Genomic DNA, 15,515 nt, shown 5'->3' with positions numbered 1-15,515 from the left:
ATCCTGGTTCTAGCCTCTGGAAGTAGAAAATACACAAACTCAGAGCACTGAAGAGGGTCTAGAAGTTGGATGATTCCATTTATTTAGAGATTACTTAGAAACAATCTCCAATCTAGAACATCACTCAGAACTAAGGAAAGCATAATATGGTTATTGGCACTTAAAAAAAAAAAAAAAAAAAAAACTACCTGGCACTATAAATGAACACAGTGGTAAAACTCTGATCTTTACCAACCAGAGAACATTTCTGGTGTCAATAATTTGGGGGTTAGAAACATGGAAAGTATTTAGCAAAGACGCCTGGTTAAAAGGGGGTAAACTTACCACTTACCTCTGAGATCTTATGAAAGAATCAGTAAGGAGAAATCAAATCAAATGACAGAGTTTAAAAAAAAAAAAACAACTGAAAATTTCCAGCCCTTCCCTGGTTTGCCGTCCCCGCCCCAGTTCGGCTCCCCACCTTCAGGATCTCTTGGCTGTTCTCAATGCCCTCCTCCTGCCAGGTGTCCAGGACTCTCTCCACGGACGTGTGGCCCATGCCGTCATCTAAGCAGGAGAAGACCCGGAAGCCGGTGGTCCCCGTCATTGCCAATGGGGTCGTGGTACGCCGCCCGCTCTCATCAAAAGACTGCAAGAAAGAGGAGGCGTGCGCAAACGTGGCTGCGATTTAGGCCTTTCAAAAAGATGTCGGCCAACACCGAAGTTCGTGAGCCCCGACCACAACGGATGGGAGACATGTTTCTCTAATTTATACTGCTAGGGAGACACAAAAGTCGCACGGCTCCTGTGATCTCTGTTCCCTACAAAGCATATCAAAAACAGCTGTTCTGGCAGAGCATTCTTCCACATGGACGAGATGTGTCTCTACTTAGCACCAGGGTTTTCTGACCCCGAGCTGACAGTAAGAGGCATAATTAGTGGCCCTCCCAATCTGTAATTTATGGTCCTTTCTCAAACCCAACCTTTCCTCTGTAATGGTTTAGTCTTTCTTATTCATCTTTTGCTTCTCCTTCTCGCTTTAGTATTTTGCTTCAGTCAGCAGATTAATTCATTAGAAATTATTCACAGGAGCTTTAACTCTTACTCACAAAGACAAAATTCCCTGCTTACATCCTACCTGCATGGAGAGGTGCCGTTTCAGCTGTCTGTACGGAGTGGACGCTGACGGGGTCAGGGATTTTCCGTTTTTAAACAAACCATGGAAAAAATCTTCTACACTCATGGTACCATCGGGGTCGAGATTATGGAATACTTCCTCAAGCATCTAGAAAAGAGAAACTACACCTTTTAAATACGTCACTCAAAACGACGTAAGACCTGAAGTATATTTCAGCGCTGCTGCTGATCCCAGGATTCCAGAAATAGAATTATGTCCCTTTCTTCTCATTCCACTGAATTTATTTCTCTTTCCAGTAATGATATGTGGCGCGTCCTTCACACAAAGTCCATTTTCAACATCTTCATTATCCTGTACAAGTTAGCAGTTAACTGCCTTCTGTTTTATTCACACTCTTACGGCAATCTTTAATATTGCATCATATTATTCTTAAAAATAAAAAAACTGGCTAGGTATAATCCTGGCACTGTAGGAGGACAAAGTAAGAGGGCCACTTGAAGCTTGGAGTTTACGATCAGCAGCACAGCGAGACCCCAGCTCTACAAAAAAGTAGAAAACTTAGCCAGGCATAGTGGCTCACGCCTGCAATCCCAGTTACTCGGGAGGCTGAGGCAGGAGGATCGCCTGAGCCTAGGAGTCCTAGGTTGCAGTGAGCTAGGAGGACACCCCTATACTCTAGCCTGGGCAACAGAGGGAGACCCTAACTCGGAAAAAAAAAAAAAAATCACTGAAAAAATATACAGCTTCCCAGTATCATGACAATAGAAATTAGCTGGACATTCATTAGCCCTCATACTATTGTGACTCTAGGGCAGTGGATCTCAGCCTGTGGGTCGCGACCCCTTTTTAACAACAAAAATACATTGCGGCATTAGAAAGGTTGAGAACCACTGCTCTAGGGGCTATTTTGCTTAATTGGATTTCTGAAATTGGTGTGCTACTGAGTGACAGAGCTGAATTTGGTTTGGGACAAATTGCAATGATCTAAGAGTTTGGGTCTGAAGCTCATCACTTGGGGCTTAGAACCGCAGTTAGAACAACATGTCATGTGTACCATTTTGCTTTAATGCTTTAGCACAGGAGAAACAAGCAGGGGGTGAGAAAGATTCTGTGTGTAATAGAGCCTGAAGACAAGGAGGTTTTGACTGGCTATTCTGCACCCTCTGATGATAATCAAGGTTCCCTGCCGGGGGGGGGGGGGGGGGGGGGGTTCTCCGGGGAAGCAGGTTATTCCCTGACTCTGCAGAGGAATGGGAAGGGTTAAGCACGTCAGTCACCAAAAACTCACAGGCAGTGGGATTCCTCTTTATCTGGGGGGATAGAATTTTTCTTTCTTTCTTTTTAGAGACAGAGTCTCACTTTATCGCCCTTGGCAGAGTGCCATGGCGTCACAGCTCACAGCAACCTCCAACTCCTGGGTTTAGGTAAATTCTCTTGCCTCAGCCTCCCGAGTAGCTGGGACTACAGGCACCGGCCACAATGCCCGGCTATTTTTTTGTTGTAGTTTGGCTGGGGTCGGGTTTGAACCAGCCACCCTCGGGATATGGGGCAGGCGCCCTACCCACTGAGCCACAGGTGCCGCCCTGGGGGGGATAGAATTTTTCTACAGAAACATGCCTCCAAGGTACAAAACACAGATCGCTTGAATATCTGGTTAAAATGCTGACTCTGATATAGTAAATCTGGTGGTGGGGCCTGAGATTCTGCAATTCTTTTTTTTTTTTTTTTGTAGAGACAGACTCTCACTACTTTATGGCCCTTGGTAGAGTGCCTGGGCATCAAACAGCTCACAGCAACCTCCAACTCCTGGGCTTAAGCGATCCTCCTGCCTCAGCCACCCGAGCAGCTGGGACTACAGGCGCCCACCACAACGCCCGGCTATTTTTTGGTTGCAGTTCAGCCGGGGCCGGGTTTGAACCTGCCACCCTCAGTATATGGGGCCGGCGCCTTACTGACTGAGCCACAGGCGCTGCCCAAGAGATTCTGCAATTCTAACAAGCACCTGGTGGTGCCGTGAGTAGCAAGGAGACAGAGTAAGATACAAGCTTACTCTCAGCCTCAGAGCCTGCAACCACCCCTGTTCCAACGGAGGCCTCAACTCTCAGCACATTCCCAAGCGTTTCGTGTTTAGTCCTTAAATCTGGACCCTTGCCAGGACTTACGTCACCTAATAATTGTTGATTCTATTCTTCATGTAAGTGTCTGAGGCATTTCTGTGCCCTTGTCTTTATACCACCTTCTCTAGAGAGGAATCTGAAACAAGAAAACCACTGCAAAGAGTAGAAATCTTTGGAAGAAGCCATAGTTCCTCATAGAGAATTTAGCGGTCAAGTCAATGGAAAGGTATCTGGGTAAGATTCTGAGGTTGCCAAGATTCTTTTGCTCTTATGTCTTGTTCTTCTCAACCAGAGGAACACTTACTCTCTCAGAGGACAAGGCTTTCAGGACCAGGAGTGACAGTAAAATCCAGGGGTGCTGGCTGAAGTTAATAAGGTGATGGTTTGGCTCAGACCTTAGATCCACATGGCTCGACCTTGTGATCATGGGCAAATCAGTGCACAGAGGCCAGGCCGTCTAAACACTATCACCCTGCCCATCCGAGGTGGTGGAGCAGGTGGGTCCTGCCAGTTACCTTGGATAGGTGGTGTGGGCAAGTGGTAAATAACAGTGTGGATGGGCAGGGTGACGCATTAAAGAATGCGGGTTAAATGGGCACCTCACTCCGCACAGGAGCCGCCTGTGGGATGTTTCCCTTCCCCACAACACACAGGCCAGTTCTATGGGTGGTTGGTTTCCTGACGGGTAGAGTGGAAAATAATGCGCTAGAATGGGGATCACACACCCAAACCCCTGGCGAGGCTGGAAGTTGATATAAATGAATGAGGGAGATGGTTTAGTGAATGCCCGCAAACTGAACACAGGGCTGGCCGCCCTCTCCCACAGAGCAGGTGCAGCTCACTGCCCACAAAACGGAGCCAAGTCTTGCATTTTTAGAAAATCTCCTAATTTTGGGTGGCGCCTGTGGCTCAGTGAGTAGGGTGCTGGCCCCATATGCCAAGGGTGGTGGGTTCAAACCTGGCCCTGGCCAAACTGCAATAAAAAATAGCCGGGCGTTGTGGTGGGTGCCTGTAGTCCCAGCTACTCAAGAGGCTGAGGCAAAAGAATCGCCTAAGCCCAGGAGTTGGAGGTTGCTGTGAGCTATGACACCAGAGCACTCTACCAAGGGTGACAAAGTGAGACTCTGTCTCTTTGAAAAAAAAAAAAAATTAAGAAAATCTCCTGATTTTAAAAAGTGTAGCAGTCACTTCAATTTTTAGAATATTAGGCAAGCCAAAAGAAACAGGCTTTGGGCCAGATTTGGCATCAAGGGGGCCACCATGCCACCCTGACCTACCGTCATCCTTGCTTCTGGAAAGCAGAGAAGCAGCTATAGGCAAAAGATCGTGAATCTATTTCCCCTTCATGAAAACACTGAGCAGCTCTGATCTCACTTTCTTTATCTATAAAATGGGGGGGGGGGTGATTAAATCTAAAATTGCTTTTGGTTATAAATCGTAGGATTCCAAGTTGCGTGTTAAGGAGATCATCTTGAGCTTCCAGCAACTCGGGGGTCTAGAGCTAATGATGGTACACACTACAGGATTTCACGATTTTTCTTTAGGAGGACGGACAGTAAGTAGAAGCTGTATTCTTAAGCAGTGCTTTATTCATCCTCAGGCCAAAGAAAAATAACCAAATGTATTACTTCTCCTGGGTTTTGGAAACTGCACCATGGAAAAAAAAAGGGCTACAGTTTGACAGCTTATTCCAAAAACTGGTCATAGATAAATAATCCGAGTTTATGCAATTATTTCTTGGCAAACACAACCCAAGGTTCTGCATATGGCACTAGTTTATAATGTAGGAGGATGAATTTAATTTTGTGACTCAACAGCCACCAATATATAACTCTTGAATCATTAAAAAGGTGGTGGAAGGGTGTGTGATGGTCACATACACAGGACAGAAAGGAGGGTGGGATCCTTTCTGTAAGCCAGGCTACTTAGATGCTTTTCATGATAGGACTCTTTCTCCTGAGCAAGCAGACAGCATAGTTTCAAATATCATTCTAACCAAAGATTCCCAAAGCTATAGCTGTAGCCCTAACCTCTCTCCAGTCCTCCTTTTCAGCTGTTTGGAAGATGTATCTTAAAATTATTTATACTCTAATGATTCATAGCTATTCAGGTACCCAGTGCTGCCAGATCCCCTCTGAATGTTTCAGAAAACATGAAGTTCAGAGTTCTACCAAGCAAGAGTCTTGGGGGGGGGGAGGGAGAGGGCTCCTTCAAAACAACCACCCAGCACGTTTCTGTTTCCTCATGACCAGGAGGTTGTACTGGCTCCGGGCTGATCTATCTAAATCAAAGCTCTCTTCCCACCAGGATGTAAAAGCAGCTCAGACCACCCTCAGCAGGTAAGCTTCTCCTATACCTTGCTCAATCTGCTTATGACCCAGAAATGATCTTCTTTCCAGAAACCTAATTTATAAGCCTGGGCTTCAAAATATTTGCCCAAATTACTAATTCCTGCATATTTTGCATGTTTTACTATGTGGGTGTCACAGCTACAAACAGATATGACATCACAGCTACCCTGAGCTAGTGTCTGACACTTCTACATGGGATAAAGTGCTGCAGATAGCGAGGGTCACAGGATGGGCTCAGTAAGTGTCACTCACTGCCAGGGTTTCATCTCCACAGCACAGCAAGAACTCTTCAGTGACAGAATCTCCATGAATAACTTTGGTGGGGGGGTCGTGGGGGAGATGAACTCTAACAAGCTGCAGGAAGCCATGATGTGGTTGCTCCTAGTCTGTGGCCAGGGAAGCATTTACTGTCATCTTTATTCCTGAATAAAATACACAGCAAGGCTTACCTCTCCATCCACATTCTGCAGACCATACTGCTCGCAGATGGAGACCAGCTTCTTTCGGTTCAGGTGACCATCGCGGGTGATCCCCAAATCTTCACACACTTCTTGTAGTTTCTCTTCTATCCAGTCTTGGGGAGGGGAAGGGCCACTCTGCGAGGCATTCAAATCATCTGGGTTCCAAAACCTCAACTGGCCTGATACCAAAGCACACACTCTGTTGTTGCCAAAGGACTTGCCAAGAGAGCGCCTATTCAAACATGTGCTTTTTGAAAATAGATATTGTAAGAAAAAGACGATAAATGTTGATTCCATTTTGATTTGGTCCGGAAGCTCTAATGAAATGGAACCATTGGTCTTAGGCTATAACTAGAGCTATGAGGCAGCCTACTGTTCTCTGGTAGTCATACCTGTCAGAAGCATTATCTCCTGGGCAATACTGCAGAGTGTCAGGCATTTTTTAATCTTAACTGAGAACATTACATGCTTAGCTTGTAGCTGATCACAAGAGAAGGCTGGCCGACAGCCATTCCAAAGTGCTCTATAAACTCTGCCTCAACTGTAGCTACCAGACTGAACTATCTCCACTTTCTTTCTTGTCTAAGACCAGAGCATCTTTTACTGAGCAGGAAATGACTTCATGATAAAACTCTCAGGTTTAGCCTGTTCCCAAAGCTTTATATATGAATATTCTGATATACAGAAACCCAGTGGTCTAACTTAAAAGATTATATGGTTGCAAACTGCAGCCCCTAATTATATGTTAAAGATAAATTCTGTTTGAAGGCTTAAGGATCAAACGACTTATTCAAAACTGCTTATTTATCCTCTACTAAAACTCCCCATGTCTAAATGTTCTACTTACATATTAAGAGGTTCTGGAAAGTGATAACTTAAATCTGAAATAATTACTGGCACAATTTTGTGTGCCTGGAAGAACCTTGGAGGATTGAAAGGAGCATTTAGTGCTGCTCCTACTATTTGTGGACAGGAATTAAGCCCATTACTGCAGTGCCTTTCAAGGTTGGAGACCTAAGAGCCAGTTGTAATTACTCTTAAGCACTGTTAATCCACAGTGGGCTGTGAGGTGGGCTGAGAGTCTAGCAGCTGATCCACAGCGCCATCTGGTGGCCAGAAGAGCAACATGTCCCGAGGCTTCTTAAACATTGAAACTTGGCAAGGGATGTATTTTAATAGGTCACTATTTAGGACTGTTTGCAAATAAATTTGAAAGGATGGGAGAGTAATTAGCCCATAAGTGGAATTAAGCATCTTCACTGTCATTTCCTGCATGATGTTCAATTCTAGGAGCTATCAACTGGGAATGAATTGTTCTGTGGCCGCTGTTCTTCACGGTAACTCCTAGCTGGCCTGTGAAATCAGAAATGTAGAAAGGTGGCCTCTCCCTTGCTGGCAGTCCTGAGACAACTCAGCTCTTACCTTCCGCTTCGTACTCTTCACTGTGTTGCGTCTTCCAGTGCTGGGGAAGGCAAGAGAAAGTTAATGTGCGTTAGGACTTATCGTGGAGAACGATCCCAGCTTTTCCCAGACCAGATCACTCTCGGGCTCTGAAATCACCGTTTAAGAGAGTCACAAAGATTTCAGGACCCTCCAGTGTTTTGTCCAAGTAGTTTCTCTTCTGTTGACTGATGAAGAGGAACTGCCTAAGGACACTATACAGCCTTGGCTGTACTTCACCGAGGATTTGCCTTTCTCGTTTGCAAAGTCACATATTCAACAGCAAAACCTATCACAATCGATTAAACCAAGCCAGAACAAACATACTATCCACTGACAAGGATCTGTAGGCATGCACTTGTGAATGTGTTCTTTAATAAACATGTACTGAGTGCTTTGTGCCAGGTACTGTTCATGTTTCCAGACTCAGGAAGTTTCTGTGCTAATGATGTCATGGCAGACAGATCATCAGGCAGCCCCACGGGGCGTGTTAGTGCTGTGAGGAGCAAGTTCAGGACGGTGTGCAGGGACCCAGATGGGATACTTCAGACTTGCCAGGTCAGGGTAGATGACTTTCCTGGAAGAAACAATATTGATCTGAAACCTGAAGGATACGCTGCAGACAGTTGAGCGAACAGAGGAAGCAGTAATAATTTGCTGAAGCAAGGAGGTGTGTTTGTGGCACAGTGAGGAGAGAGATGCAACCTACAAGTGGGCTAGAAGGCACGAGCTACATACACACATTACTAGTAAAGATATTAAAAGGAGCAAAACCTACCTGAATCAGATCATTTTGCCCCCTTATCCTATTACATTACTGCTGGGTATTCTTCAAGGTGACAACATACACTGTGGGCAGAAGTGCCCAGCCAGAGGTACCAGCCAGGACTAAAATCTAGCCCTTGTTCCACTGCCAAGCATGCCACATGTCAGCTTCTCCCCATTGCAACAATAAGGTCCGCAGTGGCTCTGGCCTTCCCAGAAAATGGCTTTAGCCTCTCGGTGAGCTGCCTAGTCACCATCATCAGGAAGTCCTACAGCCATTGAAAGAAACCCAACCAAGAAAAGATGAATCCCCTTTCAAAACAGGGCTGTTGCCGTAGCAAAGATCTCACTTTATGAATAAACCTGCCCATTCTCTGAGAAGCCTGAACTGAACAAGACTAGTTAACATCTTAGAATCCTAAAATGAACTCACCAGAAGAATCAGCATAATTAACTCATGTCTCCAGAGCCCGGATTCCTCACAGCAGATGGTGAGCCACCTAAACTCTCAGATTCAATGTTGTCTTTCAGCACTCCATTCCAGTTGATGAGGCAACCTAAGTTCATCTACTTATTCTCCATGCTCACTCGTGACAGTTCTCACCTCTTTAATGAGGAACTCTACATTTTACTTAGAAAGATACTGAAGACAGCACCCATCCAGAGAGTTCACCTAATTTGACCACATTAAGCTGAAACTCCAAACTGACAATGCTGAAGCCGATCACTCTCGGCAAACAGAAGACTTGAAAAGGCCAGGAACCAAAGCATGCAAGTTCACTACCACTCATTCAGGTTACAACTCAAAGTCACTAATAAACATGGCATCAATGAAAACGGAATTAGGTCACAGTGTGATTTTTGCTTATTTGTGTGTGATAATTTCATCAGCTCACTCAGCCCATGTTTCTACATAAAGACACATCTTGAAACTGGTAGGGAGATGTCTGAGGCATGGTGGGGCCGGAAGGGAATGGTGGAGCTCAGTCCTGCACTTGGAGGACTCCACTCTCACCCAAACCATGAGACTGTAATAAACTTTATTACACTTCTGGTCAGAATTCCACAGGTTTTATATAAGAGAATTTAAATCAATAAAGCCCCACTAACAAAAGCATCCTGCCTGTCTGCCTTCCACATTTATTTCTCTACCAGACCAGATCATTGAAATGCTCGAATTACTTTGGCATCCAAAGGTGTGAAAATTCATTACTCAGCATATAAGTTGGGAATAGCATAGAATTAAATCTATGAAGTCCACCTACAACAAATAAAATAGGGTCTAACAATGTAAGAACCATTAGCCAAAATGAAATCTACCAAATCACAAGCAAGGGATGATTTTTAATAGCAGAAAATGATGGGAGAAATGGCAGTAGACTATGTTACCACTGGACCCAAACCAGGAGGAGAGCACAGCTGGGAATACAGTTGTAAAGCTGCAGCACAAACACAGACCTTGCTACTTCCTAAAGCAACAATGTGTCCACATTGTTGCCTAAAAGTTTCTTCCATTTGCTCTTTTACTTGTCAATTTGTTTTAAAATAGTGAGCAATAGAGAACCAAGACACAGGGACACCCTGCTCGCAGCCTCTCAGGGAGTCTAGGGAGGAGGTGCTGGTTTCTGGCATTCTCCGGGACACTGTTTCCCTACTAGCCTCCTTGTGGATTCTTACTCCTGACTAGTGAGAGGTTAAGTGTAGAGGCTGCTGCACAGACCAGGTTGGCCTTGACCTCTTTTGCCTCAAGTTCACCACCAGTAAGATTAGCATACATCGTGCGTATTTCATAGACTTGTGATAAAGTGCTTAGAATTGTGCCTGGCACATAAAAAATTCCATAAAATTTTGTTATTTTTTTTGCCAAGATGTGGAATCAACCCATGAGTGGATTAATATACTGTGGTATGTGTATACCATGGAATACTATTCAGCCATAAAAAGATGGCGACATTACAACTTTTGTATTAACCTGGATAGAGTTGGAGAACATTCTCTTTAGTATAGTATCACGAGAATGCAAATTAATATTTGCAGCAGACCATACAGCTCATGGCAAGGAGAAGCGAGAGCTAAGCTTAAAACATTCAGTAATCGTAAGAAACACCTTGGTGATAAGGGCACGGGGAAGGGTTTCAGCTCTCAACACGAGAACACCAGAGCTCACGAGACGAGAGCATTAGTGATTGGCAGTCTCTACACCTGTGGTGCTAAGAGCCACGAGATTGAATCTACAAGCTGCAGAAGGCAGTCTGGGAGAGCTCCTTGGTGTTTGCCCCATCTCTCTCTCTCCATGAAAGACTGCTAAGATGTATTCTCCTAAGACTGCTTCTTTTCCTCCAATACGCGCTCTCTCCCTTCTGCTAAAATGAATAGCTCTCAGGCACCTAAGGGTAATTGTTCCCAAGTGAGATAACAGCATGGCGTCCCATCTGGAACCTAGATAAGCCGGGGCTGGAGACCTGGCTGTCCTGGGCTCTGACAGGTGGCACCTAGATGGGGCCTGACAAGTGGCGACCATGAAGGGACCTGACAAGCGCTGAGTACCAATGTACTCAATACTAACACAAAGCTAACAGATGAAGTTAATATAGGCCCACGCAAGAGAAAAACTCAATTTAAACTGGGGGGAGGGGGCAGGGGAGGAGCGAGGGGGACTGGTGAGCTGTCACCTAAGGGCACAGCGTGAAGACACATAGGACAAACTCTGGGTGAGGGACATAACTACAACAGGGACCTTACCTAACAAACATAAACACTAACCTGAACATTTGTCCCCTCATATCAGTTTGAAATACAAAATAACATTTTGTTCTTTTCATTGGACATGTGTTTATGTAATACATAAACTTCATTTCTGTTTGTACATATATTTTTTCCTTATAATGTTTAAACTTAAAGCATTTATTTGGGTATGCCTGGAGAGGTATCTGTTATTCATATACATTTGTAAGAAAAATGCCAAGTCTCCAGCAGGTAAGGACATAGGCAGCTCACGGAAGAGGCAACACAATTAAATAAATATGGGGGAAGCTTCTTCTCAACACAAGCAAGAAGTATAAATTAAAAGGAAAGTGTCATTTTTGTTCCTATTAAATTAGCAAAGTATTTAAGGTATCTAAGTTAGGATTTATTTTTTTTAATTTTTATTTATGTTTTGAGACAGTCTTACTATGTCACCCTCGGTAGAGCGCCATGGTGTTGTAGCTCACAGCAACCTCTGACTCCTGGGCTTAAGTGATTCTCTTGCCTCAGCCTCCCAAGTAGCTGGGACGCCCAGCCACAAGGCCCGGTTATTTTTTTGCCGTAGTTGTCATTGTTGTTGGGCAGGCTGGGGCTGGATTTGGACCCTTCAGCCTCATTGTATGTGGCTGGCGCCCTAACTGCTGAGCTATGGGTGCTGAGCCTAAGTTAGGATTTAAAATAGGCCTTTAATATGTTAGTGGTAGCAATGTAAATGGTTTTTACTCTTTTAGTAAAGAAAATGGCTTTATGTATTAAAAACAATAAAAAATGTTCACACTCTCTGGCCCAACAATTTCATTTGATAACAGAATGTAACAAAATAAAACAAAATATGTATCAACATGTGTATTGTAGTACTTTTTGTAACAAAGTGTTGAAAACAATTTAAATATTCAACAATGAGGCGTAAAGTGTAATGAATGATACACCATAATGTAGCCATTGGGCACCTGTGGCTCAGTGAGTAGGGCACCGGCCCCATATACCGAGGGTGGTGGGTTCAAACCCAGCCCCGGCCAAACTGCAACAAAAAAAATAGCCAGGCGCTGTGGCGGGCGCCTGTAGTCCCAGCTACTCGGGAGGCTGAGGCAGGAGAATCACCTAAGCCCAGGAGTTGGAGGTTGCTGTGAGCTGTGTGACGCCACGGCAGGCTTCCGAGGGCCATAAAGTGAGACTCTGTCTCTACAAAAAAAAAAAAAAAAAAAGTATAATTAAAAAACCATGTAATGTAAGACATGGAAAAAACATAAAATGTTCAACGAGAGACTCTAACAAAAACACTGTCTAGACTGTGAGTGTGCAATTAGACATGGGCTAGAAAGAAATGCAGATGATAAGAAAAGATACACTTTGGTGGGTGGACCAGGGGCAATTAATTGTATTTCCTTTACTGTTATAAACATTGTTTATATAATACAAATAGGTACAATTTCCACTATTTCGTTTGCCCACCTGCCCTCACATTTTCACTAAGTTAATTTCCAGTGACTGGTGGGGACTGAAGGAAGCAGCTCTCGCCCTTTGGTAAGGACCCCTCTTCAAGGTCAGCAGCGTCCCCTGCCCAGGGACAGCTCAGTAACCCTGGTGCTGTGCAGGTGAGCAAATGTTCCTGAGGCCAGAGACCCGCCTTCTAGAGACAGCCCGACCCAACCCTGCAGCATCGGGTGTAACCTCCAGGCAGCACCTCACTGTCAGTGATTGCACACAAACTCTTTAGGCAAATCGAGATGGCAGGGAAGAGGGTAACTGAAACATGTTTAAAACGTCCCGGGGTACTAGTGTCCCAGGCTTTACTCCCACGACCCTTCGTAAGCAACGCAGACCCGGCTAGGACCGTCCTGCTACAGGAGAGCAGACTGATGCTCATGGCTACATTTTCAGTCCAAGGATCTCTTGATCTGAGGCGGGGTTCACCACCTGGATATCATGTACGCTGTGCTTCTTGCCAGTCCCCACCAAGGGTCTGTCCCTTTACTAAGAAAGCACAAATTGCAGTAGGGGGAGGTGGGTGGGGGAAGATTCAATTCATTCACAGCTCCTTTATATTCATCCTCACTGCTGGGAGCCAGGAGCTCCAACTAAAAGAGTGGGAGCAGAAGGGGAAGGCAGGTTAGAGGGCTGGGGAGCGGGAGAGGGGTTTAGATCACTCAGCCACTGGAACACCAGCTGTGAAAGGAGGCATCACTCTGGAAGAGGGTTCTGTCACTGCTGAGGGCGTACCCAGCACCGTGAAAGCGGGCAGGTGGCCTCCAGAGCAATGGAGGGATAGAGTCATGGAAATCTTTGGAAAAGTGGGGGAGGAAGGGAGGGACAATTGCAGGGATGTGCTTGCAATGCTAAACTCATGAGGAAGGATTTTTAATTCCTTCCCTTGACATGTATGTAGCCTCTTACAGGAGAAAGAATGGCTATGAAGATATATAAAGAGTCCTGTGGGAGTTCCGTGGCCCCCTGCTCTGGAGCCGGGGAGTGGACAAGCACAGGGTCTGGCAGAGATGTGCCTCACTTTCCCTGCCAAGGCGGGGTGGCACCCCTACCCACCTGATGGGACATGGAGCATACGCTCGGCACTCGGAAACCTCAGCTGTTACTATTCCAGCCAAAAGAACAACATGGCTTGGGATCTGGACTCCACACCCAGGGTTCTTGAGTTCAATTTCCACTCCAACACTAACTGGCTGTGTGACCCTGGGCCGGTTACGTAACCTGTGTGCCTCGGTTTCCTCACGGGGAAGCAAATAACAATACCTGACTCAGAGGGTAGGATTCAGATTTGGAAAGCACTGAGCACAGTGCCCGCTAAGGATGAGGCATCTGTGAAGTCACTAAATATTGCAATCACTACTCTCACTACTTGGATGCGCAAAACTAGGACAAGGGCAGGAGAAAGAAACAGCAGACAGACCAGGGTCAGCTTTAAGAACAAACCCAGAAGAGCATTTATTTGTTTATTTAGTTTTGAGACAGAGTCTCACTCTGTTGCCCTGAGTAGAATGCTCTGACATCATAGCTCACAGCAGTCAAACTCTTGGGCTGGAGCTATCCCCCTGCCTTAGCCTCTGGAAAAGCTGAGATTACAAGTGCCGACCACCACACCAAGCTGTTTTTTCTATTTTTAGAAGAGTCGGGGTCTCGTTCTTGCTCAGGCTGGTCCTGCTCAAGGAGATCCACCTGCCTAGGCCTCCCAGAGTGCAGGGATTACAGGCACGAGCCACCACTTCCAGACAAGGCCCTCTTTAAAAACTACAGCTTTGGCAGGTAATTACCTTGGTTTGCTCACTTCGCAATGCATACATAAATCAAAATGCAGCCAATTGTACACCATATACAGCTTTTACTTGTCAATCACACCCTCATATAACACTGGGGAAAAGTGAAAAATGACAACTTGGTGATTACGATGAAGCAGTCACCTTTAGATTCAACCTAGGATCAGGGCTTCCCCGAGTCCCTTCCCCGGGACTCACTGTCCCCAGAGCAGCCACAGCTGGCAGGGGCTTCCCAGTGTCTCCTCATTACTGTGCCAAGGGTACTGGCCAACAGCCCCATGAACGGAGGGGAGCAGGTCAGAGGTTGGCTGCTACAGAGGGCAGTCCCCAGCCGCCTCAGGGCAGACAGGGGGAGGTCGCGCATCTCAATGTCTTCTGGCCATTGTGGCCAGCTCTGGGGTTGTTCTACAGCTGGACGAGGGTGCCCAGCACACATCAGCTGAATGGGCGGCACAAATTTCAGGAATGCTTTCTTTGGAGGGACACCTGCTCTGCTGGACTGCAGAGCAGATGGCCTGAGCCTCTCGGATCCCGGCTTCCAGCCTGGAGGCCGAGCCAGCATCTGCAGCTGAAGGCCTGACGCAGCCCTGCCCACAATAGCCCAGCCGCCTCCCACACCCGCCATCTGCTCCAGCGCAGACCTCTGTGCCCTGCAGAATGTACGGCTAATTAAAATGATTATGGGGCAAACACGGGGCTATTCTTTCCCAGCAGAGGTTGCTGAGCTGATCTCAGCAGCCCCGGAGCCTGAAGCAGAGTTTTTTTCTTTTTTGAAAAAAGAAAGCCTTGCAAATCATGAGAGAAAAGGACGGAAATGTGCTAGAACACAGCTCCCCAAACAAACTGAGCTGCAGCGTGCACTGAAGACAGCACCCCAACTCAGCTAAGCAACGGAAGTCTCTAAAGAAACAAGAAATTGGTGTGATGAGAATGCTTAAGACGAAACTCTTTAAGCTTTTAAGAACATATCACCCATGGTATATTGCACTCATGGTCCTAAATATTTATAAAGCCTGCACTCCAAGCAGGGTATCAGAAGCTAAGTGTGCCTGGCAGGGCTGGCTATTGTTTCATAGGGACGCACTTCCCAGACTATGGCTCATTTTCCGCTGTGCCGCCCTTGAAGACAAAGGGAATGGGAAGCTGCACAGCCCAGCTCGTAGGCTCTACCCTGAACTCAGGGACAAGCCACTCGGCCCAGAGCTGTCCTACTAGAATGCAAATTAGGGCTTCTATCTTTAATATATGAT

General features: G+C 45.9%; 1 protein-coding gene across 9 annotated transcripts in view; it reads right to left on the bottom strand.

Moving 5' to 3' along the window:
• NIN (ninein) overlaps positions 1–15,515 on the bottom strand; it is a 114,210-nt gene that overhangs the window by 49,432 nt on the left and 49,263 nt on the right. For all 9 annotated transcript variants that reach the window (XR_008380875.1, XM_053596230.1, XM_053596226.1 and 6 more), the window contains 4 exons: positions 7,469–7,508; positions 6,035–6,225; positions 1,118–1,264; positions 461–628 (listed from right to left, as the gene is read on the bottom strand). Coding sequence is in view for 8 of the 9 variants with exons in the window: in XM_053596230.1 (XP_053452205.1) it covers positions 461–628; positions 1,118–1,264; positions 6,035–6,225; positions 7,469–7,508 (546 nt within the window). In the remaining variant the exon portion in view is untranslated. The remainder of the gene's footprint in view (positions 1–460; positions 629–1,117; positions 1,265–6,034; positions 6,226–7,468; positions 7,509–15,515) is intronic.

The sequence above is a fragment of the Nycticebus coucang genome, chromosome 6 (assembly GCF_027406575.1).
Source record: "Nycticebus coucang isolate mNycCou1 chromosome 6, mNycCou1.pri, whole genome shotgun sequence".
Lineage (NCBI taxonomy): Eukaryota > Metazoa > Chordata > Mammalia > Primates > Lorisidae > Nycticebus > Nycticebus coucang.
Note: the sequence above shows the minus strand (reverse complement) of the source record. Positions and strands in the feature narration are given on the sequence as shown.